Consider the following 27,705-nt stretch of genomic DNA (forward strand, 5'->3'; position numbering starts at 1 on the left):
TGTAATATTCGGAGGATAATTTCTTTTGTAAAGTTACGAATGTACGATGGCCCAAAAATCAGAATTTGGGAAAAAATGATAGTTTTCAAATTTTAAACTTGAAATAATCGGAAGTTAACTCAGTTACCAAAACTTCAGAATATGGGGTGTCTAACCTTCTATATTGTCCCTTGGAACCACCTAGAGCCATGGCATGGTTTGTTTTGAACTTGTAATATTCGGAGGATAATTTCTTTTGTAAAGTTCCGAATGTACGATGGCCCAAAAATCAGAATTTGGGAAAAACTGATAGTTTTCAAATTTTGAACTTGAAATAATCGGAAGTTAACTCAGTTACCAAAACTTCTGAATATGGGGTGTCTAACCTTCTATATTGGCCCTTGGAACCACCTAGAGCCATGGCATGGTTTGTTTTGAACTTGTAATATTCGGAGGATAATTTCTTTTGTAAAGTTCTGAATGTACGATGGCCCAAAAATCAGAATTTGGGAAAAACTGATAGTTTTCAAATTTTGAACTTCAAATAATCGGAAGTTAACTCAGTTACCAAAACTTCCGAATATGGGGTGTCTAACCTTCTATATTGGCCCTTGGAACCACCTAGAGCCATGGCATGGTTTGTTTTGAACTTGTAATATTCGGAGGATAAATTTTTTTGTAAAGTTCCGAATGTACGATGGCCCAAAAATCAGAATTTGGGAAAAACTGATACTTTTCAAATTTTGAACTTCAAATAATCGGAAGTTAACTTAGTTACCAAAACTTTTGAATATGGGATGTCTAACCTTCTATATTGGCCCTTGGAACCACCTAGAGCCATGGCATGGTTTACTTTACGATCGTGACTACCTCCCAGTCCTGCACGACCACGAGTTTCAGCACCTTCAGTTCGAGCAGCTTCAGCGCTCGATGAAGCTCGAGTTCTTTTACCCGTCTTTGATACTGCCACCTTGGGCTGGTGCCTCTTCGTGACTTTCTCCCAAAACTGGGCAGCATAATCTTCGTTATCCATATTATCAACTAGATCTCTAGCCTCTTTGATCTTCTCATCTGGCATGGGATCTCCGCTCTTCAGGCATGCAGTTAACATTTTGGAAACACGCTTGAACCTATTCACCTGTTTTTTATACGTAATGACATAACATCAAACAGTAATTACCTAAGATTTATAGGAATAATATAAAATGAACAAAAATATAAGAACACGCACCAGTCTATCATAACCAGCTGGTTTGTCTTTGATGATACAATTATAACTTGAACCCGCCGCAGTAGTGTTGGATTTGATTTCACGGATAACCAAAGGATGTGATACCTTGTTATACCAACTCATATAGTCTGGAGAATTTTCATCACCTCGGGTGGTTCGTCTACCAGTGTCGATAATGAAGTCATTCCTCTTATCCCAGTTATCAAGAACAGTAGGTGGTCCTGTGTGAACAATCGTGAGAGTATCACCACTAGAAGAGCACAACTCCAACTCCAATTTGTAGTAATCCCCCATTTTCTCCACAGGTTGCTGTTGTATATACCCGTGTTGTCGCATCACCTTAGAGGGGTTATACATCACATATCCTGCTGTTGTTGTCTCTTCATCCCAACCTAAGCACTTTTTAGTTAGAGCATAAAGTTGTGCCCAACTTAACTGCTTTGTGTAGTTAAACTTCACAGTTGTGCCTTGGTCGGGAAGGTTAAGAATCTGCACAACATCATCCGGAGTAATCGTCATCTCCCCAAACGGCATATGGAAAGTATCGGTCTCAGGATACATTCTCTCCACGAACGCCGATATGGCCACACGATCATGTTCCAACAATGAATTCTCGACGGCATTAGTTAACCCCGAGTTGGAAACAATTGACTTGAACCTTTCACATTCACCGGATAAAGGCCACGCAAGCATTTTTGTTGGTGCGGCGGTAGGTTTGAGTAAACGGACCGCATCTTGATGATCCTATTAAAGTACATAAAAAAATCCTTAATACAAATATTACGATATAACACATAGACAATACATTAATAAAAAATAGTAATTTTATTACCTCGGTTTCATATATTTCTCTGGCCCATGAGTCTTTGTATCCAAATATCAATTTTCCTCCATCCGCCGGTAGCCCAAGGATTGTGCCTGCTGGAATACCCTTCTTCTTCAAGTGCTGAGGGACAAGATGTGATGCTTTCTTAGCAATATCCTTCTTTACACCATCTTTTCCTTTTTTGGCTTTTTGGGTACCACTTGGTTGTCCTTCTTCTTCTACTCTTGGCACTGGATCAACTGGTTCAATTTCATGGTGGGGTGTAACTTGTGGAGCAGTTGGTTCTGCACTTTGTTGAGCGGCTTGTTCAACACTTGGTTGCAACCCTTGTTCACTGCCTTGTTGTTCTACACTTTGTTCAGCACTTGGTTGCACTCCTTGTTGACTGCTTTGTTCTTGTAAGCTTTGTTGAGCACTTGAATTATCTTTGGCGCTCCTTTCCCTCCTAGCACTAGCTGTCACTTTCTTCCTCCTTTCTCGACTTTGTCTAAACAACAAAGAAAGGAACAATATTTACAAACTATACAATTGGAAGACAAAGTATGGAAATATAACCCGAATGTACACATTCGGACGCAAAAAGATACATACTGTTCCCCAATACAAAACAATCGAAAGCTAACTAAACATATTTACAACCGAATATGCATCAATTGGAGTTCAGAATCTCTAAATTTTTCATCCTACACAATCGGAAGCAAAAGTACAAAACTATAACCCGAATAAACAAATTCGGAAGTAAGAAGACACATATTATTCCCGAATGAAAAACAATCGGAATATAACTAAACATGTTTACAACCGAATATTCATCAACTGGAGTTCAGAAACTCTAAAATTTTATCCTACACAATCGGAGGTATAAAACATTATATTGTCTTCCGAATAAATACTGGCCCCAAAATGGGATTTTTCCTATATCAGAAATTTTGAGATTTTTTCAATATATATCGGTAGTGAGTGTACTTCCGAATACTGTGTGTCTACTTAAATATATTCGGAAGCCAAAAAATTCATCAAACTACCGATTATTACCAGTTTGTATCCAGGAAGATATGGCCAACAATATTCGGCAGATAACCAACAAATATATCTCCCGAATACTGTCGATGTTCTTGAGAAACGAAGAACACGACTACATTCGGAAGTAAATAAGCATGAATATTGCCCGAATCTGGATAAAAAACCGAAAACCCTAGAAATTTTTTTTCTCGATTCGTCGAACTAAAGCGAAATAAACACCAAAAATGATAGATTCTTACCTAATTGGGGCCATTTGAAGTTGACGAAGTGTTTGACTATCGGAATCGCCACCACCGACTACATTGCCGGGTACTTCTTCTTCGCGTTCTTCTTCATTTGCAACAAGAATTTCTTTATTTCTTGCTAAAATCCCAATCTTTGGATCGATACCCCGAGCAACATTTTTGGTTCTAGGTCTGTGGGTTTCATTTCTCTTATCCATTGTTTTATAAACGAATCGACGATGTTTTGATTTTACGATTCGCGGCGATGTTTCGGTTGAACGAGGGAAAGTTTTTTTTCTTCCACAATCGGAAGATATGAAACTGGAAGAAGAAGAGTTGAAATGAGTAGAATTTTTTTGATTTGGTTTTTATACGGTTTTACCTGAAGGACATTTATGTAACTTCAATATCATATAGGATACCCCTTAACTAGAGTCTTTGGATGGGTATAAATTGATGGCCCCTAAATCATTTTGAGTGGCCCCTAAAAACGCGAGGTTAAAAAGAGACATGAAAACAGCTGTTTTATGTGCAGAGCATGCATACATACAGCTCATTTCTCACAAGGCCAGCCATGACACAAAGACTTATTTCAGCATTTACATTTGGAAAGAGTTATATTTTTTACAAAAGTCGCGTGACATGGTAATGGAAATCTACTGAACACAAAGGACACAACCACTTGTTTTGTTTGTACAATACGGACACGTTCAACTTTCAGTAATAGGGTGGTAGGGCACTCCTCATTCCTGATAGACACTACACTGTAAAATTATGCAAGGCGCTTAGCTGTAAGTTGTGTTTCACACTTCAGTGTACCAAAATCAAGATGAACCCCAGTAGTAGATTTTGGATATGGATGATTTAACTTTCCTAAAGATATTTCTTCATTATCATGTGCCAGTTGTTTTCTAATATTAACTTTTTCCTTTACCCCGATCATACGAGTTACGAGCGAAAATTAACTATATACGACTATCCTGTGACACAGTTGGAATATTTTAGTTGGGAGACAAGTGTAGAGTCTGTAGTACTGTAGACAATAAAAGACAGAGAGCAGTCGGCCGCCCAAAATTGTTAGGGATTGAACAACCTTCCCCTAGTTTGAGGCCTAGGCATATTATATGCACAAATCCGATCAATTAATCCTAAAATAATAATTTCTGGGTGAAAAAGACTTGTAAAATTTGATACTTTTAAATGGACGGAAATTAAAAAGATATTTTTTTATTAAGCATTTTGGTTATTTTTCTAGTATAATTTTCGAAAATTTACGCCCCTAAACTAAACAGTTAAAACCTAAAAATCGTTGAAACCAAAATCACTGTTATTCTTCATCATCGACAGAGAAAAAAACGAGATTCAATATCCGATCTGAAGTTAGCTGCGGTTTTTGTTATTAGAATCCGTGTTTTTATCTATCATCATAATCTTCTTTAATCTTTTGTTCAATCATGTAAGCTTAATTTCTAGGGTTTTGAGATGATTTTGAATCAAAAATCAAATCTAATCCAAATTTGAGTAGGAAAAACGGGTTTGATGATCTCCGAAGTTGGCAGCTAGGGTTTTGATGTTGGCAGTGATGCAAAGATGGATAAGGAGATTAAATCGGGTTTGTTCCTGAGCCGAAAAACAAGGAAGAATAAGAGATTTGTGTGATGTTGTCAAACTGGGAAGAAATTGGAACTAGGGTTTTTGTTAAATATTGGGTTTGTATTACAAAGAAGAATATGATTTGAATCTGAAGATGGTGGTGTTGATGTGTTGTGCAGTAATAAAAGATGACGTTGTTATCAATGGGTTCGATTTAGCTGTTGTTGTTGATTTCAAAAGGAAGATAAATGGTTGTGGTTGTGTTAATATGTCTGAGTATTGCATAAAAAGACAAGGAGATGGGTTGGTTGCAATGAAGTATGGATCTGTTTTTAAAGCTAGATGAAATCAGGATCATTTTGGCTTAAACTGAATGAGTCCAGATTCATCCAAGAATAACATAAGATGCAACCAGGTTCATTCAGTTTCAATTTAGAGAGTAACACTCGATGCAACCCAGTTTCATTCAGTTTGAAGTTGGATAAATCTGGATTCACCCAAGTGTAACACACGATGCAACCCAATTTCATTCAGTTTGAAGTTGGATAAATCTTGATTCACCCAAGAGTAACACACGGTGCAACCAGTTTCATTCAGTTTTGAAGTTGGATACATTTGGATTCACCTAAGAGGAACGTAAGATGCAACCAGTTTCATTCAGTTTAATCTTTTACAAATTCAAATTCATCCAAGAATAACACAAGATGCAACCAGTTTCATTCAGATTAAGCTTGACTTCATCCAAGAATAACACAAGATGCAACCAGGTGGTGGATTAACCGTAAGAGATGGTGTTGGATTAACCGTAAGAGATGGTGTTGTTAATGTTCGTAGTGTTACTGGTGAAGGATATCACATATTTTTGATGTTGGCAGTGATTCTTATCCAATCTCCGACAGTTGAAGGGTAATATACACAATTTTCATATTTAAATGTTTTCGTCCATTTGACTCAGACCAAATCTTACTCGTCCATATTAACCTGGATTTGAATGTTTTTGGGCAAATGACCCATTTTACCTATTATATGGGGCCTAGACAAATTTTACTCCTAATTTAAAAAAAGGATAAGGGGTGTCTAAGTTTGATGAAACTACCAACTTACACTCTATAAAATACTAATACTACCAATTTATCCCCATTAAATCTTAATAACAAAACCTAAATTTCAAATCTTTTCATTTCATTTCATATTTACTCCTCAATCAACCGATTCTTTTTATCTTCTTCTTCCTCTTTTTTTCATTTTAAAACGAAAACATCGTCGATTAATCGTTTTGCTTTTCTTTTATATAATGGCGATACCAACAAGACCAACAAGATTCAAGCATCTCACTGAAGTTACTTATCCAAGTGAGAGAAATCCTGGAATTGTTCAAGCGATTCTTTGATCGCACTACAAACAGAGGAAATGGCTCGAATTAGATACTTTTATATCAACCTAATCCTCTAAATTAGGTTCTAATAACATACAATCGCTCAAATTTGAATTTTTTAAAATCTTACTCGTCCATATTAACCTGGATTTGAATGTTTCTGGGCAAATGACCCATTTTATCTATTATATGGGGCCTAGACAAATTTTACTCCTAATTTAAAAAAAGGATAAGGGGTGTCTAAGTTTGATGAAACTACCAACTTACACTTTATGAAATACTAATACTACCAATTTATCCCCATTAAATCTTAATAACAAAACCTAAATTTCAAATCTTTTCAATTTATTTCATCTTTACTCCTCAATCAACCGATTCTTTTTATCTTCTTCTTCCTTTTTTTTTCATTTTAAAACGAAAACATCGTCGATTATCGACGATTAATCGTTTTGCTTTTCTTTTATATAATGGCGATACCAACAAGACCAACAAGATTCAAGCATCTCACTGAAGTTACTTATCCAAGTGAGAGAAATCCTGGAATTGTTCAAGCGATTCTTTGATCGCACTACAAACAGAGGAAATGGCTCGAATTAGATACTTTTATATCAACCTAATCCTCTAAATTAGGTTCTAATAACATACAATCGCTCAAAATTTGAATTTTTTAAAATCAACATTTTCTGGGTTTATTAGAATCGGTTTACGGGAAAGTACTTGTGAACCGATTTTATCTAGAAACGGTTGTTGTTCAAGTCCACAAAGACCGATTGTCCTGGATGTGTATTCTGTTTGGCGAAAAATTCAACCAAAGTCGGTCCATGTTTATTCTCACATAGCTCGATTCTGGTATGGAAGAGATAACCGTTTTTATGTAAGTTTTTTTTTTTGTCAGAATCGGATTACAAGAGTGTTCACGTAAACCGATTATAGCCTTTAATTTCTTAACTATTTAGCCCATGATCAGTTTATTTAAGTGTCTACGCAAACTGTTTTTTGGTGGCAATATGCCCGATTTATCTGTATGTTTTTGTTGTTGTTAGAATCGGATTACATGAGCACTTATATAAACCGATTATATTCCTGGAATTCATAAATATACTTTGAATTCCATTGTGGTTTATTCTTTTATCCCCATACTCTCCAGGGACAACAAGGGCAAGCAAAGGCAAGCCGAAAATAAATATAAGAAGAAAAATGACATTGTTTCTCCTCGTCGAAAGGACGGCAAAAATTTGGCTGCTTCCCACCGAAGGGGCTCGGCGGGTAAACCTAAAGGGATCCACATGAATGAATCACCATATCGAGTGGAGCAACAAACACAAGAAGAATCTGATACTGCTACACCTACTGCAGAAGAAAGTAATGACGAAGAAAGTGGTAACAAGGAAGTTGATGAAGAAGAAAGTGTCAAGGAAGTTGATGAAGAAGAAAGTGTCAAGGAAGTTGATGAAGAAGAAAGTGTAAAGGAAGTTAATGAAGAAGGGGGAGAAGTTCAAGAACAAGGTAAGAAAGATGGTCCAAAAAACAAGAATGAGGACTACATGCCCGACCGAAGAAGGTGTTTCCTCGCGTCCCTACTGATTCCATTTACGGGTTACCCGGTGATAAATGGCGGTTGTTATGGGGGTAAAAAGAGAATTAGGCCGTTGTCGTCTGCCATATCATAATAACTACCTCAACCTTATGTTATTTAAGATAAAACTTACTATCCATTTAGTTTTTTGATAATTTTCTATCGGTTTTGTTTTGTTTTTTAGGAGCACGCCGATGTCGTTCGTGGTATGAAGCCAGGAACGTCAGCGAGTATGATGACCTCTTGGACATAGAATCACCATAGAAGAAGTACAAGAAGTAATCGATCTAGTTGCTTCTACGTGGTTGTTGGCTTCAATCGACAATTCGTTGTTTGTTATGAAAAACCTCTTGTTTCCTCCTTCGCTGAGAGATTTTACGGGGAAACGAATACTTTATATCTTTCGGTTGGCGAAATGTCGATAACTCCAAATGATGCGAAGTTGATTACAGGTCTAACTATAGGAGGTAAATCCGCGAGGCAGAAAGACTATGCGAATGAGCATGAGTGGAAGAAGATTTACGAGTTCACCAAGAATATGTTCGGTTGGGACGAGGAGACGACCAAGTTAGAGATGCGATTACGTGAAGCAAAGCAGAGGATATTCCATATCGCGATCGTGAGGTACCACTTCATGGGAACAAAAAAGATTTCTGCATAGGAAAAAAAGGTGACCCACGAATGTATCGTCGCTATGGAAAATGCATATGTCCTCTACATCTGGGAAGTTGTTATCTTCCCAGACGTTTCTGGTTCCCGTGTGAACGCCAACTTTATTCAGCGGTTGCAACTATTTGACAAGGTTCGTGACTACTCTTGGGGCTCTGCCATCCTTGCACACTCGTTGAACGAGTTGAGAAAGGCTTTTAGGGCTCAAAGGAACCAAGTCAGAGGGAATATGGATTTTCTGCATGTGTGGATATATTTGCACTTCCCAAAGTTTGCTGAAAGGGCTTTTCTGAACAAGCACTGGGATGATGAGTGTTAAGGAGACAAGTACACCTTCAACGGTAAGCTGAAGTCCCAAAATGAGGAATATCTGGAGTTGAGACGCCAATTGGACAACTTGACGGCGAAAGATGTTGTCTTCACCCTTACAAGGAGGATTTGGCGAAAGGAAAGATGGTTGGGTGCGACGAATAACGTTATTTTGGCCCTTTGTTTCACCCAAAAGGATATGTATGTACACGACAAGAGTTTCAAGACAATGAGGATACGTATAAAAAATCCAAGATGAGCACAACAAGTTTAAATCGATGAGACCAGAATCAAGTCCTTTGATAATGATATTGAGGTTCTTCACAAACCTTTACCATCATATGATTGCTAGGAAGATTGAAGGTACAATATCCATGTGATGGATGTCCGTTCGGAAACAGATGATGAGGCAACTCCAGGTTACATGCTATGTCACCTCAACGTTTCGCACACTCGAGTGATACGAGTAAAGGAGAGGCCCCAAATCAAGGACAAAGATACAACTCTCGAATACCTTGTAGGTATTGTGTCTCAGTTATGGTTTTGTTAATGGTTTTATCATGATTTATTGAATATTTGTTGTTTAAAATGGAAACAGAGAAGACAAATCGGCATTTGATAAACCAAGCAAGGCTATGTATTCGGTAAGGAAAAGATGTTAAGACGAATAAACAAAATATTGATCAATTGAACAGTCTGGAAGGTATAAATGCGGGTGGAAAGTTTGGAGAAGCGGTGGAGAAAAAAAAGCAAAAGAGGAAGAAAGTCATTACAAAAAGGAACTCTCAAGGTGAATCGAGCACCCCCAACATGATATTGGCGAAGAAAGACCTACTAAACGAGGACGAGGTTCTTGTGTTCACGGACATGGTCGGGGTTGCGATGGGGATGTTGATGGTGATAAAGATGAATGAACTTACGAATGAGCGAGGATTCTTTTATTTATTTATTTTGAAAACCTTGGAAAAAGTATGAAAAAACTCGTACCCCAAATAGTAATATATGCTTCTAACTTAACTCTTACTATAATTTTGTTGCTTCTAATCGTTTAAAGTGCGTAATTTTTTTTCCTCAGTATTTTACAATTGGGAAATCAAAAAATTCTAGCCGTAACGCCAGTATATGGCTGGGAAATTGTGAATTCGCGGCCGTAATCAACTGTTAACATCTCAAAAATGACAAACTCTTACCTGTAAAAAAGAATTTGCAGTTGGTACATTGGATAGGTCCAACCATAAACTATTTTACGGCTGATAATTTTGATTTCCTAGTCGTAAATCTATATTTATGCCTAGGACATAAGCGTTAAGGTCGATATCTTTAATTTATTACGGTTGGGAAGTACTTAGACGTAATCTTTTTTTTTTTGGTTATCAAAATTACATACGGCTAGGAAAATCCTATTTTCCCAATCGTAGACTTGTTTTACGGCTCAGAACCCCTATTTTCCCAACCATAGACCTATTTTACGGTCGGGAGTCCCTATTTTCCCAGCCATGATAGTTGATGTACCGTTGGGAGATATCAAGACGTAAAATCAACCTTTTTTTTTTCTTTCTTTTTTTTGGTTATCAAAACTACGTACGGCTAGGAAAATCTTATTTTCCCAACTATGGACAACCGTCTCAACCGATTTATAATTGGAAAAATAAGAACTCCCATCTGTAAACAACTGAACTGTATTTTTTTCAACCTCGAAGCTTTTCTTTTTATCCCTAGTATAACACTTTTGTTCTTTGAAAAATAGAAGGGAAGAAAAGATTATTATAGACTATGTTACTATATTCACTCTAAAAAAAACCTCTCTCCACTCTTTCTTTGCGACTTTAAACAAGAAATACAAAAAAATTCGGCGAGCTCTGACTGCTCAGATCTAGTCGGATCTTTACAGATCTGAATAGGTCTGAGCAGTAATAATTAGTATTTAGTTTGTTTCCGTTTTGTTAGTAGTTTTTCCAAAGTTTTAGCTAGTGTTTTCTAGTTCTAGGTTATGTTTTCTCCATGCTTTCCGGCTGGTTGATGCCTTTTCATGGTGCTTCTCTCTACCCTTTAATAGTGCTTTTCTTTGGCTTTAATAGTTATACTTTGTCAAGTTACTTCGTTTTCAGGTACATCGGCGATGCACTCCGGCCACCAGAATCTTCATTGTCAAGATCAAGATTTTGTACAAAATAATCCACGGGAGATCATCTTTGTCCAGAAGAAAAATCAAACAAAATGGTTGGATTGTATTCCAAAACCCGACTTTGTCGGTTCTCACATGCTTATTTTGGGTCATTTTCCGGTGTCTCGACCCTTCTCATATCGGAATATTAGGTTGTGTACTAATGTAGTACGTTTCTTTATGATTCTTGGTAATATACTGATTATCCGTGTAAGCTTGATGAATTGTTATTAATGAAATTGATGAAGCTTTTATTAAAAAAACAAACAAAGAAAAAGACTATGTTGCTATTGTGTTCGGATCGGACAATACCATACCATAATCAAAAGGTACAACGGCTCGAGCGACCAGACTTAACATGAAGGTAGCTGTTGGAGCCATTTTAAAAGGGAGAAATTAACACTAATTTTGCAAAACAGATGCTCGAAAAAAGAAAAAAAAAAGTATTGTAGACTATGTTTTTACAAAATAGATGCTTGGGGATCGTCCAAAAGTAAACGGCCATATAACAAAAAAAGAAAAAGAGAAGTCTATACGGTGAAAATGTCGTAATTACAAATGCACACGCAAATGTATTGCCGGATAAGTTGTGTAGAAACAATAAACCACATTTTGTCAAAGACATATATCTTGGTCCATGTCAGATTCGGTATTAAAGTAGTATATCAGATTGACAAATTTCTGATGGCGAAGATGGATAATGGACATCTATTGGATAACAGTTCCATATTTTATATACCTAAGGAAAAACAAACAAATAACTTTGTTTATTTGATTCATTGGATATCCATTTCAATAGCTTTCATTGAAAAGCTACTACTCGATCATGATAAGTCCTAAGAGAATTTTAAAATATAATATCTAACAAAGTCGCCAACGCAGTATAATCAACTCGCGTGTCTTATTATTCTAAGATCCTCTATGTAAACACGATTATGCGCGTTCGCTTTAACAAATTAATATACTATTATCATTACTAATAATACTATTATTACTGTTGTTTTACGTTTTTGATCTTAAAGTTCTTTAAAATTTTAAAACCAAAGTTTTCATTAGTCAGATAATGTTTTTGTTTAGTGGAATGGATAAACTTTATCTAAATCCTTTCTTTACCTAAAAGGGACAATTAGGTGTTTTGGTGTTAAATTAATCAAGATTAGCTTTGCCTGTTAGGGTAAGTTCCCCATGTACAATTCTTGTTAAACAACTCCTCTCCCTAGTAAGAAAATATTTTCTACTTATTTGATTTTTCGTTTTACTAATGTGTATAAACATTATATGTTTAGGTGCTTAACCAATTAGGTAAAATTTTATTTACTTGTAAAATCAAATACCTAACCTCCTCCCCACTCAGAGGAATTTGGTGTGATGATATTAACAAGTTGTCTAAGTTATGGATCAGGTCAACTTGAATAAGACCGATGACTGGATAACCATTAACCAATAACAAGTTTGTTAATTTGGCCAAGATAGCTAAGATGTTATTGTATCAATAATTATCTTAAACTACTTCTAGTAGTATTTGTCATTTTGTTTGATTCATATTCTAAAATTTGAATGTCCCACTTTCTTTTTTTTCCCCGCTCTCTTTCTCTTTGCCACTTCCGGTTCTTTATGGTGTTTTCTTACGCAATTGATTAATATTCGATCGAGGAGGAGATTTAGTTGACAATACTTACTCTGGTATACTTAATAAATGATATTATCTCATGAGATGAAATAACATATTACTAGGACGGATTGGTTAAAAATTCGGTGTCGACAAATTTCACTGGTATCCAATAACCAATAACCAAAGCCCTTTTTCCAATAATAAGTACCAGGTAGGGCAGAGATAATATCTCGTGAAGATTTTATCTCCAAAATATGGTTAAGTTTCTACGCCGGCTCACCTGCCTGGACAACCTGTCGGAGACAGTAGTAAATCCTTGGCACCTTCCGTGCCGCTGGTGGAACAGGGATGGTCACACCATTTTAGTAGGGTTTACGCATTCGCGACCGTTAAAATAACATACCAAGTTTATCCCTGCCCAGGGCATGTAGGGCTCCAGGAGGAGTCCCCCTTTCACGATCCTGCTGCCTGCATAGCCACAGGAGGGAGTCCCTCCCTTCACATATGCTAGGATGATTACACATATTCACTGTTGTAAGGGGCAATAGTCGATAACTTTTCAACAGATAAGCACAGGGACCAAACGAGTCTTTCCCTCAGGCGACTCAGGGATGAAGGTGAAGAGGTAGTCGGGCTTGTTGTCGCCGCGTGAAACGGGGGATAACCAGCACCGAAGACCAAACACCACTCATACGCCAACACGTATTGTCTATCAAGAAACGACTGTCTCTTGTAGAACAAGCCATCTAAGCATTTAGGACCAGGCGAGCACGAGCACCAGGGACAAGTCGTTTCACTGGTATCATCACACAATAATTTTCTACGGAATAAAAGTGACACTAGTTTCACTAAACAACATCAAATTACTCTTTATTGTTCTTGAGGTGAAATAACGGAAATTAAATGACCTCTTTCTACTAAATAAATCTAGACTACTCTTCATTAGGAAAAACCTATTAAAACAGGAAAAAGAATTAAAAAAAATCAGGTGTAATGTTTTTCCGAAACGAATAAATCGAACTCTTATAAAAATATTCTCAAAAATTAAAAATATTCAGCTGACCATCTTTTCCTCCATTGCCAGATTACACAAGCCTTCTTATTTTCCTCTCTCATAAATTCCAAAGTTTGTTTTTTTTTTTTAGGTAAAAAAGGATATATTGAAGAAAAAAGAAATTGAATTTACAAACAGAAAAGAAAACCCCCAGAAAACAAATAAAACCCAATTACATATTCATGATATCTTCTCAATGATAAAGAATTTGATTCATGGTGAAGCGCTTAAAAATATTTGTGGTAGGACTCCACATGGATAAGTTCAGCTTAATCGCATGTAGCATATCTTCATTATCCTTATGACGTCCTCCATGCACCCTTCGATTTCTCTCAAACCACAGTTTTCAGATTATGGCAAAAGGAAGTAAATGCCAAACCAATTTGATCCTCTTAGATACCCTGTTGATTCTCCAGCTCTGAACCGAGTTCTTGAAATTGTCAGAAAAAACCCATGCCATTCGTATGGAAGAAAAAAAAGAAATCACACATATTCATGGCCCAGCTACATTATAAGAACAAGTGATCCAGAGTTTTAACCTGACTGTTGTAGAAGAGACATAAATTAGAGCTTACCTCCACCACTCTATTCTGCAACATACTCCTTGTCTGAACCGAGTCATGCATAGCTGCCCATATGAGAAACAACACCTTAGGAGGCACAAACGTGCTTTACACCTTAGGAGGCACAATCCATGTCTGAATTGGTTAGATTTCTATATAATCCTTTTGTTGTGGATACACCTTCAATCTCATTCTATTCCCCATGCATCAAAGTCACGTTCCTTAGATCATGTTTGATTTCCAACAAGTTAATGCGTTCTGCTGGATCAGTTCTCTTGAAAACTCAAAATCCTATGAATACTTTCATATTTCCACATTTTAAATTCTTGCATGTTGATTCTATATAACCTTAGATATTTATCTTTAAGAAATCTTTTCTCCTTCCACCAGTCATGCCAAAAACGAACACTCCCCCATTCTTCACCTTATACTAACTAAACTCATAAAAATCTTGATTAGCTTTAGGGATGTCAAACCACATACTTTTTCCAATATTTTCCTTAATGTATAGGAACCAAACAGACTTCATCGAGTTGGCTTTTTCACTCAATTCTCCTCCACCATGCTGTTTTTTTCATTATAGTATCTTCCATGTACTTCGTCAATAATAATTGTTTATAGTCTTAAGCTTCTAATACCCAAGCCCCCTTTTCGCCAGGCTTGCAAGTCTTTTTCCAAGACATCCAACTCATTTTTTTATCATCCCCCCCCCCCCATAAAAACCTTCTCATGATACTACTTAGTTTTTCTCCACTGGCACTGGAATATAATAAATCGATAAGAAATAAATGGCAAAACTTATCAATTAAAGATCAGATACAAGATTGGATGTCTACGGTTCTTTGCCAAAGATGGGAGTTAACTTACTATGGACTACATAGAAGATTAGAAACAACATATATTCAACGATGGCAAGATTAAATTTCATGCTATGATCAAGGAGGCTCTCTACTGGTACAATATGAAGGTTGGAGTTTCTTAAGTGTCAATGATCCCTACGGAGCAAGACATGTTGGATTCTCATTCTTCAATCTGGATACATCCTCCAATTCACAAATAGTTAATTTTGATGGAGATGCAAGTCCAATCCTGTGCTGCTATTGTGACAGACCATAACTCTGGATTTCAAGGATGTCAAAGTAGAGAGTTGGATTTCGTAACAAGGATGTCAAACTAGAGAGTTGGATTTTGTAACTCCTGTAGAAGCTAAATCCTACAATGCTCTTATTGGAATTGATATTGTTATCAGCAGAGGGTTCTTAAACATCATTCTTGAAGGCGATTCTCTCATTGTGATTACCTCCCCCAGGTTCAGGAATTCTGCTATCCGCCGGCGCATAAAAAATACTATTTCCAGAATTCGTGACAGCTTGAGCTACTTCAACTATATTGAGTTCAGTTTTATCAAAAAAAATGCCAACTCAATGCCCCATTCTTTAGCAGCATATGCTGTCTCTAACCATTCGTCGAATAAGTGGATTAGAACCCCTCCTCCTTATATCTCTTGTTGTTTAGATGAACTCTCTATGTCCGTGTAATTTTATGTTTTTTTTTGTTTCTTATTTTTCCATTCTTCAAAAAAAATAAAAAATATAGTACAAAGAAAATATTAATTTATTTTTCCAACCGGTTAGAGCAACTCCCACGAGACGCTCAAATTTTAGTCAGTTATGCATCCATGTGGATGGGCAAACGTGAATTTTCACAATGGTTAATGGGCAAATTTAACTAGCGGACCCACATAATTGTATAAACGATATTTCTTTTAACTAGCGGGACTCGTTTTATATTAAAAAATATTTTTATAATATCAAATGAGACGCGTTTTATATGACAAAAAATATCAAATGAAACCCTTTTATTAAAAAAATATATATTTTTTTTTTTAGATTTTTTTTGGGTTTTATAATATGTGTATGGTCTGAAATTGAAACGACCAACTCAAAATGATCCGGGCTCGGCTCAACTTTGGACGGTCGTACCAATTTGACTCGGTCATTTCAGGTTAAGTCGATCGACTCTACGTGACACGCGATGGACAAACTCTCGTATTTGGACTAACCATTTGTTAATGTAGAATGGACAAATCTACTAATAATTATTTTCCCATCCCATCAGAGTTCCTCTTACACTCATAATTTTACATCACATAACATTTTAACGAATCCATTAAAGATCTAAAATTCATCAAGATAACAATTTTATTTTAGGTTAAATGGCAAGAGAAAAACCATTAACAGTATGAGGGTATTTCCGTAACACAGACACACATATACACTTTTTGGAGATTTCTGAAAAGAAAAATTCTCAACATTATCCAAATCCAAAACCGGGTTCCAAAGCAAACTAGCATACATATTACATAGTCAATATTTAACACATTTACTAACATATTTCCTCTCTATCTCTATCCTTTTTTTTGTTTTAAAAAAAACATCCCATCACTATTAATTACACATAGGACATAACACATACTAGCAGCACGTAACTTAGCTTCTCTCTTTATCTCTGCTCTCAAACCAAAACTTCTTTCTCTTCTGTAAAAATACTTCTTCTTCTTCCCATTCTTTTCTCTCCTACCGTTTCGCATTACTCTCTTAATAATTCCCACCCACATAATCTTCTTATATAACCCATCTATATTTACTAATTATCATCTTCTCTGATATTCTTTCTTTCTTGATCCCAGATTCTTCTTCTCCTCTTCTCTGTTTACGTACAGGCTATACATATATCTATCTATTCGTTCATTGTTTACATTTTTGAAATCTCGGGGCTGTCTTGCTTTCAACGAACAACAACCCATTCTTAATTGATTGATTGAAGAGATAATACAAGTTTGATACAGCCAGCTGGTAAGTTTATCTCATTTCTTCAAGTTTTTAATGTTATTAAAGATTCAGACTTTAATGGAGTTTTTATCTTTTTAAGTCTGTCTTTATGATTTCCGTTTAAGATAATTGATATAATAAATTAAACTTAAAAATAAATTTATTTATTTCTGTTTAAATGTTTAGTAGTACGAAATAGAAGGATCTTATCTTGAATAGAAATCAAAGATGCTGAAATTTGTTTCCTTTTGTTGAAATTCTACCTAATTTCTTTTATTAGCTAAACAAGATAACAAGCAATCTTAACCAAAAATAAGGATTCCTCTTCAGGAATTTGTATGTTTTGCATAAGGAGTTTATTTGATCCTATTAAGAGAAACTTGAATGGAATAATGATTACTTGTTTGATTAGTACTCAGAGTCTCAGACTCTAGACAAATAGAAGAAAACAAACAAAGAGTTAGAATTTTGGAATGAAAATCTCGTTTTGAATCAAACAAAACTTCTATTAATGGATATGCTTTTTATGTACTACTAGTAGCCCCTTTTTTTTTTTAAAGAAAAACTTTACTTATTGGAATCATTTCTTGTTTAAGTTTTTTATGTAAAGTTAGATGATTTGAGAGTTTATTGGATAAGCACTTCACCTGCCAATATGATATAGGGCTTCTGTTATATCCGAAGCTTGTATGTTGATTGTGATTGGTGTAGATGGTTAATTAGGATCATTTGGTGGTGTTTGACTACTAAAAGAGATTAAATCATGTAGATTGCGAGGTTTTGCTGCACGGTGCTTTAGATATGCACGAGAGTTGTTCGATGAGAATTCAGAATTTGTAATGAAGTATCAAACTTTTAGTCATTGAGTATTAAGATTGGTAGGTGATATGCCAAGGAAAAAAAAGATTGGTGGGTGATATACTGTTTTGTGTTAATTTTCGGAGGTCGTAAAATGTTTTCTCAGATCTTCGTAAGTGTGATCATCCTTGAAGTTTTTCTTTCCTCTACTTTTGTTTACGTCCAACATACCTCTTTGAATAGCGATTCTCACCAGTTTACAAACTGTTTAGTTAACACTGCAGATGGTTCATGTCTTAATATCTCTGATGCATTACATAGTCACTTCAGATTCTAGTTTTGTGGTTGGTATTTAATAGCTTGGGTATATTTTGCAGAATCTTACTTCTTTGAAGCGACTGATCAAACAACTACTGTCAGGGAACCGAGCAGTGGAATATATTTGATTCCAACTTGAGTGACTGCTTGATGAGACCAGATTACCGGCAGTTATGTTTTCAAGATCTTGCGCAAACTTTATAGACTTGGTTGCTGAAAACCTAGACGATATCCCTCCGACTCCTAAATCCCTTCCCAGAGTGATGACAGCTCCAGGAATTATAAATGAATTGGATGGTGATGGCAGCGCTGATGGGGATTCAGATGTTCATCTGAATGGGAATCGGCCTCGAAAAATTATAGTGGCAAATGCTCTACCGCTGCATGCCCAAGTAGATGCCAAAAATGGTTTATGGTGCTTCAGTGTAGACGAGGATTCACTTCTGGTACAAATGAAAGATGGGTTTTCACCAGACACAGAGGTTATTTATGTTGGCTCTCTGAAGGTTGAGATACCCACGAATGAACAAGATGAAGTTGCTCAAAAGCTGATGAAGGATTTTAATTGTATGCCAACATTTTTACCTCTCGACCTTCAGAAGAAATTTTATCATGGGTTCTGTAAGCAGCAGTTATGGCCTCTTTTCCATTATTCTTTACCTCTTTCTCCAGATCATGGCGATCGTTTTGAGCGGTCGCTTTGGAATGCATATGTCAAAGCAAATAACATATTTGCTGATAAGGTCATGGAAGTTATAAATTCGGACGATGACTATGTCTGGATTCATGATTATCACCTAATGATTCTTCCCACTTTCTTGAGGAGACGGTTATACCGTGCCAAGCTTGGGTTCTTCCTTCACAGCCCATTCCCCTCGTCAGAAATCTATAGAAGCCTGCCAGTTAGAGATGAAATTCTAAGGTCTTTACTTAATTCCGATCTAATTGGTTTTCATACGTTTGACTATGCGCGGCACTTCCTTGCTTGCTGCAGTAGGATGCTTGGGATCGATTATGAATGTAAGCGAGGGTATATTGGACTTGAGTACTTTGGTCGCACAGTAAACATCAAAATTTTGCCTGTAGGTGTCCATATGGGTCGCCTTCAATCTGTATTGAATCTACCTTCTACATCCACGAAAGTCAGAGAGATTCAAGAACAGTTCAAGGGGAAAAAATTGATTGTGGGAGTCGATGACATGGACATATTTAAAGGCATTAGTCTGAAGTTTCTAGCTGTGGAGCAGCTTTTGCAGCGGAATTCTGATTTACGAGGAAAAGTAGTTCTGGTCCAAATTGTAAACCCCGCGAGGAGTACAGGAAAAGATGTCCGAGAAGCAAAGAGAGAAACCTATTCAACTGCCAAAAGAATCAATGACACTTATGGGTTTCCAGGCTATGATCCCGTGGTTCTGATTGATCATGGCGTGCCTCTATATGAAAAGATAGCGTATAATGCTGTGTCTGAATGTTGCATAGTAAATGCTGTGAGGGATGGGATGAACTTAGTCCCATACAAATATGTTGTGTGTAGACAGGGAACTCCTGAGTTGGATGAAGCTATGGGTATGAAGGAAGGTTCACCTCGTACAAGCATGCTTGTCGTTTCTGAGTTCATAGGCTGCTCGCCATCTCTAAGTGGGGCAATCAGGGTTAACCCATGGGACATTGATGCTGTTGCTGATGCTTTGAATGTGGCAGTTACTATTCCTGATGCTGAGAAGCAAATGCGGCATGAGAAGCATTATAAGTACGTTAGCTCACACGATGTGGCTTACTGGGCCCGCAGCTTTGTGCAGGACTTGGAGAGAGCTTGCCGAGATCACTACAGTAAAAGGTGTTGGGGCATCGGTTTTGGTTTAGGTTTTAAAGTTGTTTCTCTGTCACCAAATTTTAGGAAGTTATCCATCGACTTGGTTTCTTCAGCTTACAAGAGAACTAATAGAAGGGCAATATTTCTGGATTATGATGGTACCATTGTCCCCCAAGCTTCGATGATTAAATCTCCCAGCCCTGAAGTTATCTCTGTTCTAATCAACCTTTGCAGTGACCCGAAGAATACCATCTTTATTGTTAGCGGCAGAGAAAAGAGTTCTCTAAGTGAATGGTTTTCCCCATGTGATATGCTGGGACTAGCAGCTGAGCATGGATACTTTATAAGGTGTCTATATATTTTATAATATGCTTAGTTTTCGTTATTACATGACTCGGTGTGCTTGATATTTGAATGATTTAGGAGATATAAATTTGCTTTACTTGTTGCAGACGGAATAAGAGTTCAGAGTGGGTATCTAGTACATTACTTGCCGACGTTGATTGGAAAAGGATGGCAGAGCCTGTGATGCAATTGTATACAGAGAGGACAGATGGGTCCTTTATAGAATCCAAAGAAAGTGCCCTAGTCTGGAACCATCAAGATGCAGACCCTGATTTTGGTACCTGCCAGGCCAAGGAGCTGCTCGATCATTTAGAAAATGTTCTGGCAAATGAACCAGTAGAAGTCAAGAGGGGTCAGCATATTGTTGAAGTTAAACCACAGGTATTTAAACGCTCTCTTATCTCTTGTTTGCATTATCCATACTTTTGCATTAGATTGGGAGCTGAGAAAGTTTGGTTAATATGCCTGCAGGGAGTAAGTAAAGGTTTGGTTGTAGAAAAGCTTTTCTCAAGCATGGTCAGTAATGGGAATCCACCAGATTACGTCATGTGCATTGGAGATGACAGATCTGATGAAGATATGTTCGAGAGTATAATGAGTGCATCCTGCAGTCCACTTCTACCAGCGGTTCCAGAAATTTTTGCATGCACAGTGGGACAAAAGCCAAGCAAGGCTAAATATTTTCTGGATGATAATGTCGATGTTGTGAAAATGCTTGATGGACTTGCCACTGCTTCTTCATGTCAAAGGCCTAGAAATAATGGTTCTAATATTCAATTTTCATTTGAAACTATTTCCTAAAACCATGAGGACGTTCCTGTTGTGACGATGATGAGAAAACGGTAACACGAAGTTTGCAGTGATAGCTAGGAGCAAAAGATTAGTTATTTGCTTTTGGGAACTCTGCAAGTGTTTAGGAGGATCAAGAATTACAGTTCCAATTTGACGGAGCACCTAATCTTCTGATGCATTTTGAACTTTCCCTGCTGAAGTTGGTGAGAGATTTTGTTTATGATGTCCCACTACTTGGATTTTTTTTTTAGTGTTTCATGGCTTCCCAGGAAAGTTGAAAAGGTGGAAGATGCAGCATCGAAGAAGATGGATTGGTTTCTGAATATAGTGGTGGTATAGTTAATACAGATGGACACTTGAAGTATAGTTATTCAGCAGTTGGAGATAAATTTGATCTTGCGCGTGTTCATGATGGATATATGGTAATACTTAAAACTGATCTCTGTGCACCATTGATTTGTATAGTCGCACTGTTTTTAATACGCACAAAGATCGTTTTCAAGACAACTTTCTAAGTCAGATCGTAGTATCTTTCCTTTTATAACTCGGGAACTTTACAACATACTTAATCCAACCGTGACAGTTTTCCTTTTACTATAGCGTACATCTTACAAGCAGATTATCTGTATCTTGGCATTTTATGAACAGTTAGTTGTATGACAAATGTCTCTACTTTTCTGTATTGTTACTGCATGATGCAACATATATTAGTCAAGGTTGAACGATTCTTTATCAATCTTTTGGTTCCTCGTAGCTGATCTTTGGTTCAATGATTCTTGTTCTTCCTCATCACTGATGGCATTTTGTAGTTCATCGAATAATGTAGATCTAAATTCTGCCCAACCTTGCCATCTGACATGTTAGTTCGCACGACACGACAAGCAGATTTGGTTAAAGCAATACTAAGAGCAACTGCAGTCACGAGTTGCTAAATTGCTGTGCCATTTTTATTTTTTTTTGGCAATTTAGTTTCTGGCGTGGTGGTGCAGTGATTGCTAAACTGATCAGTCACGAGTTGCCAAATTGCTAAGCCATATTTTTTTCATTGGCAATTTAGTTTCTGGCGTGGTGGTGCAGTGATTGCTAAACTGAAACGAGGTTTAAAGCTACGTGTGAAAATCACACGATATCATTACATGTTTCATTACAAACGTTATTTATAAACCCGTGTGTGACGAACAAATTTTATAAAGCCATGTGAGCGTAGCCGTGGGTAAAAACAGCGTGTGCCTAAGCATCTCTTTTATAATACCGATATTATTATTTTTTAAAGCAAAGTTAGGACGAAATTACACGGGGTATGTCCTATTTACAATAGGACTAATACACGGTGGTGTTATATGATCCCAGATGGTTGTCGATAGGTTTGCTATTGCGCTGTCGTCCACTGCTTTGTTTGCCAGTCCCACTGCCCGCCTGATTCCCTTCCTTTTAATTGTGCTTTATGGTGCAATGTGGAATTTGGCCCATTCTAAATTTGATTTCCGCTATCATATTGATTAAGTACCAAGGTGGTTCGGTTGTTGAGGCAAAAAATCTCAGAAGGTTTTCCGAATCCGTTTCGAATTGTACTTTTGGCCATTCACGCTCTGAAGACGGTCTTGACGCGATAAGCATGGTCCAAGTTTAGGCGGTGAGGGCGGTTGTTATCCCCAGAGGTTGTGCAATTGCTAAGATTGTGATAGCTTCTTCGTTTCTGCATATACAGTAGAAACTCCATTAATTAATACTTGATTATTTAATAACTCTCTTAAATAATATTTTTCGCCGTTCCCGAGTCGGGGACAACGTGCCAGATTAATAATTCGTTAAAATTATAAATTAATAAATTTTTGATTACCCATGTAGACCCCATATAAAATATAAATTAATAACTCACTATATATATATATATTTAATACGTTAATGTTTTATGAAGATCAATATCACATTGAATTTCATTTCGAATTTTTTCTTATCATCGTAAGAATTTTTAGTGTTTTTTCTCTAGCCCAACGAGAAATTATTTAATGTGATTGCCGCTTTAACAACCTCGTTTCGTGAAGGGGATCTATTGTAGAACTTTCATCATCTTCTTTCCCATCTTTATTAGTTCCCATAACGCTCTCATTATTCCTTCATCAGTCAACAATTGTGTAACTTCATTTTCTTCCAGATATTCAGGACATCTTCACATTCACTAAATTGCAACAACCCAACTGTTTGATCAAATTTTGCAAGTCTTGAGTGATATCACGTCTGATTGTTCATCCGAACTGTCTACACTTATGTTATCTATTGATCGAAGTTAAATTTATCTATAAGTTAGTAAAATATTAATATATAAATTAATAATTATTAATTTATCGGTTAATTAATATCGCGTTTAATTAATAAATTTAGATGGTCCCAACAACATTAATTTATAGAGTTTCTACTGTAATACCCGCTCCTGCAAGACCCCGGTGGCCTCAAGCCGCTTCATCCGTGTTAATTTTGATCCAGTCTTCGTGAGGTTTGCTCAATCCCACCAAAATGGTGGTTGAGTTTGGGATCATGTGCGCAGGGTTTGTAGGTAATTCCATTCCAAGTAGCACTGGTGGGAGGTTGTGTTGAGCTTATGTATATTCTTGCTGAAGTTTGATAGCCATTTGCATTATGCTTGTTGGGTTTGTTTTCTTATGGTTATCTACTACATCATTTTTGGCTAACCAAAGGGCACAGAAAAGAAAAAAGAATGTTGTAGTTGCTTCATTTCGAGTTTTTGTTTGAATGAGCTGGGCTATAGTTGTTTGACGATTTATGGATGTAGGTGCGCCTTGAAGGGTATTTTGTGGAGTGAACATCCGGGAAAGTAGGTTCCACGAATTTGTAGCGATCGAAAAATGTAGTAGGATGTGTGTTGCTGTTTCAGGATCTAAATTGCATTAGGGACATAGGTTTGAGTTGGTAAGGTGGATTCAATTGAGAATTTGGAGGGTTGGTATCCCCTCGTTAAGTGCTTTCCACAAGAAAAGCTGTACTTTTGGTGGACAAGGTAATGTCCATTGGAAGTTGGATGGTGGAAGTGGTTGGTGTTGCAGTATATCCGAAGTGTCTGCTAGGAATTTGTATCCTGAAGCCATTGTGTATTTTCCTGATTTTATGAAAGGCCATATTATTTTATCTGGCTGGTTCTCGCATGGGAGGTAAAGGTTGACGATTCTCTGCACTGTGGGTGGGGGAAGGATATTCAGTTTTTCATGGTACCAAGACCTGGTTGAAGGGTCGATGATACCAGCGAATGATTACATGGGGTAGCAAAATAAAGGGTCAATGTTATTTTCAAATTATGGGATCCAGTTTGCTTGAATCGGAGTATTTGAGCCGTTTCCTATTTGGTGGAAGAGGTGTTTTTTCAAAGTGGGTATGAGGGAAGCCAGTTGTCTCCATTGAGGGCTTATGGAAGAGGGGGGAGGGGGATATTTTCGAGGATCAGTTGATGTTTAAGGTATTTTCGTTGTAAAGCAAAGCCACTACAGAGTTTGGCTTCTCATAGATGTTCCAGATTCTCTTCATAAGGAGGGCCTTGTTATGCTCTTTGCTACTGCGAATTCTCAATCCTCCTTTGGATTTAGGCTTGATGAGCTTGTAAAATCCTATTGGTTGAAGCTTCCTGACGGTTGAGTCGTGTCCCCAGAAGAAATTTCTAGTGATGCGATCCATTTTTTGGTGGATATGCACCAGTAGCATCTGTGTTTGCATAAGATGGTTGGTTGTAGGTATAAGGGAAGCTTTTATGACAACAATCTTCCTACCTGTGTTAAGCATTTTGTCATCCATCATTTTGCCTTGTGAGCAAGACGCTGAAGCAAGGGGTCAAAAATATGTTGAAATATTCTTCCCTGTTTAAATTGCACTCCTAAGTGGGTGGGGTTGAAGTTGTTGGCATGCCGAAAATTTGTTGTATATCGTCCACCTGTTGTTGGTCGAGCTTTGGGTGGTGAATTATCGCTGATTTTGAAGTATTGATATGTTGACTTGCTGAGGTGCTATAAGCGTGAAGCAGTAACTTGAGATGATTTTTGCCTTTTGCGGTTGCTTTATAGGTTATTAATAGATCATCCGCGTACATGGGATGCAGGATTGGGGTAGCTTTTTGTGAAATACAAAGCCCTTCTATCTTTTTGTGCGTTTCTATATTTCCCAAATTCGTTGACAAGATTTCCGCACATATGATCAAAATATAAGAAGAGAGGGGACCACCTTGCCTTATTCCTCTAGTGGAGGTGATGTACCCGTGCGGTGTTCCGTTAATGTTGACTGAATAGGTTACTGCGAAGATGCATAACATGATGTAATCTACAAATATTTGTGGAAAGCCTAGTATGGTGAAATCTCGTTTGATGATACCCAGCCTAAAGAATCATAAGCCTTTTGTATGTCAAGCTTGAGCGTCACTTTTGGGTCCTTGGTTCGGCTTGATGATTTGATGTAGTGGAACAGCTCGCCGGCGATTGATATGTTATCATGGATAGATCTTTGGGGCACAAAAGCACTTTGATAAGGTCTTATTGGGAATGGGAGAGAGGTCGTATGCGATTGACTAATGTTTTTGAAATAATTTTGTATGAGACATTGCATAGTCCTATTGGTCTATATTGCGATGGTTTAGAAGGGTGTTCCACCTTTGGGATTAGGGCGAGGTTAGTGTGGTTCATGAGTGGGTGTATGTTAAGGGAGTTGAAAAAGTTGTGCACCATTTCAACAAGTTTCGGCCGGGTTGTTTCCCAGAAAACTTTGAAAAACCTGCTAGTATAACTGTCAGGTCCTGGGGGCACGCTCCGAGCCAATGGAAAAAAGCACCCGCCTAATCTCCTTGGGGATTACCTGCATTGTAAGAAGATAACATTATTGAGGAGTTATCCTTGGGGTGATGTCTTGAAACAAATTTTCATCGATCGACGTACTGGGTGTCGTATATTGATATGTGAAGTGATGAAGCAGAAAATTGAACGTTTTTATCGTGGATCCAAGTATTTTGTTGGTCCTAGAGTTTTTGTATGTTGTTACAACTTCTATGAATTATTTATTTGGTGTGAAAGAAAATTATGTTGTGATCTCCCGTTTGTAGCCATTGTATTCTGGATCTTTGTTACCAGCAGGTTGCGTAGCACTCTAGCTAGGTAATATATTTATATAAAGCTGTTTTTCTTCAAGAAGCCAATGGTCTAGTACTGGTCCTGTTTATAAAGCACATTAATGTTGCGCCTGCTTGATTTTGGCCATTGACTTCTTGATTAGAGTAGGTAGATGGCCGAAGTTAATTTTACTCCACTCAATCAGGATTTCACTGGTTGAAATAAGCTTCAGTTGAGGTTTAAGTGAGGGTATGAGTCATGTAATCTGCTCCATGTTAAGTTTACCACTTGTTGTAATTGAGGATGAGATAGCCACAAATGTTCAAACTTGTAATTCTTATTTCCTTGCCATCCCAATGCTTTTTTTTTGAAGAAGAATCGGTGCATGATTTGAAGTTATTCGTGGTAGATGCGTGATTGATGCATGTGGGTTGGAAGTTCTCCAATGTTGATTTGATATATCTCTATCGAGGCGCTCCTGGATATTATCCTGGCCCTGCTGGTTGTTTGTCCAAGTGAAAGGATCTCCTCGGAATCCTATGTTCTAAAAATCCCATCTTGTCAATTAAATTTATGAAAAGTTGAGTCTGAGCATAAGTGATTTGTCTGTCGCCCTTATTTTCTGATTGATCTATGAATTCATTGAAATCTCCGACCAGAATCCATGAAGTGATGGTGCTTGGGAATAAAGTTGGGAAATCTTTCCAAAAATCTTTCCTGAAGATTGGTTGTGGTGAACCACATATATCGGAGCATATCTAAGGTTGGACTGGGGCAGGAGGGGTGACGATGGCGTGAATATAACTTTGGGATTTCTTGAGGATTCGTAGATTGACATTACTTCCACATTAGGCAGAGTCCGCCTTTTCTTCCAATTTTATGGAAGGAGCAATAATTCTGGAATTGTAGAGTTTGAGCGATGCACATGATTTGGTTGTCGTTGGCTAATGTTTAGGATATAAATAGAATTGTGGGTTTATACATTGAGATTAATCCTCGCAAGTGTTGTGTTGCTGTCGGTTGATTAATTCGCTGGCAGTTTCATGCCATGATAGACAAGGTAAGGAGGGTGGAAAGCTAGCAGGTGAAGATGGGTGTGTTTAGAGTAGTTGGTTTGGTAATGGGTTTTGGGTAGGTGGGATATTTTCTTTAGGCTTTTGGATAGGATTAAAGTACAAAAGTTTTGTTTCTATGATGGTAACTTGTTATTAGCGTGAGATTAGTGATGGTTGTAGAAGCAGAGAAGGAAATGGGGGGGACAATCCGATGATGTAGAAAAGTGAAAAGCGGGGGTCTAACAACACCACCCAATATTTCGCTTAGAAATATGTATGGACTAGCTCCGAAATACTTTGCTAGAGAATCAACTAGCCAGTCATACTTAATCTAGATTAAAGTATCTCAAGAAGTCAATATCTCTCACTTGTTTTGATTTGCTCAAGCTAAAACAATAGCGAGTCTTTAATCAAACACAAGGAATAACTTGGACGGTACCCAAGACCAATATCCAA

General features: G+C 37.3%; 1 protein-coding gene across 2 annotated transcripts; it reads left to right on the forward strand.

Moving 5' to 3' along the window:
- Window positions 1-16,669: 16,669 nt before the first annotated feature.
- Window positions 16,670-21,831, forward strand: LOC113282502 (probable alpha,alpha-trehalose-phosphate synthase [UDP-forming] 9). Of its 2 annotated transcripts, XM_026531525.1 has the most exons (5): window positions 16,670-17,053; window positions 17,799-17,999; window positions 18,205-20,306; window positions 20,411-20,684; window positions 20,775-21,831. In XM_026531525.1, exons 3-5 carry the CDS (start codon window positions 18,319-18,321, stop codon window positions 21,102-21,104), a joined length of 2,592 nt encoding a protein of 863 aa, XP_026387310.1. In that variant the 5' UTR covers window positions 16,670-17,053; window positions 17,799-17,999; window positions 18,205-18,318; the 3' UTR covers window positions 21,105-21,831. The 2 variants fall into 2 exon arrangements, with proteins under 2 accessions (XP_026387310.1, XP_026387309.1); XM_026531524.1 differs by lacking the exon at window positions 17,799-17,999.
- Window positions 21,832-27,705: the final 5,874 nt, after the last annotated feature.

This window comes from Papaver somniferum, chromosome 5 (assembly GCF_003573695.1).
Source record: "Papaver somniferum cultivar HN1 chromosome 5, ASM357369v1, whole genome shotgun sequence".
NCBI classification, from domain to species: Eukaryota; Viridiplantae; Streptophyta; class Magnoliopsida; order Ranunculales; family Papaveraceae; genus Papaver; species Papaver somniferum.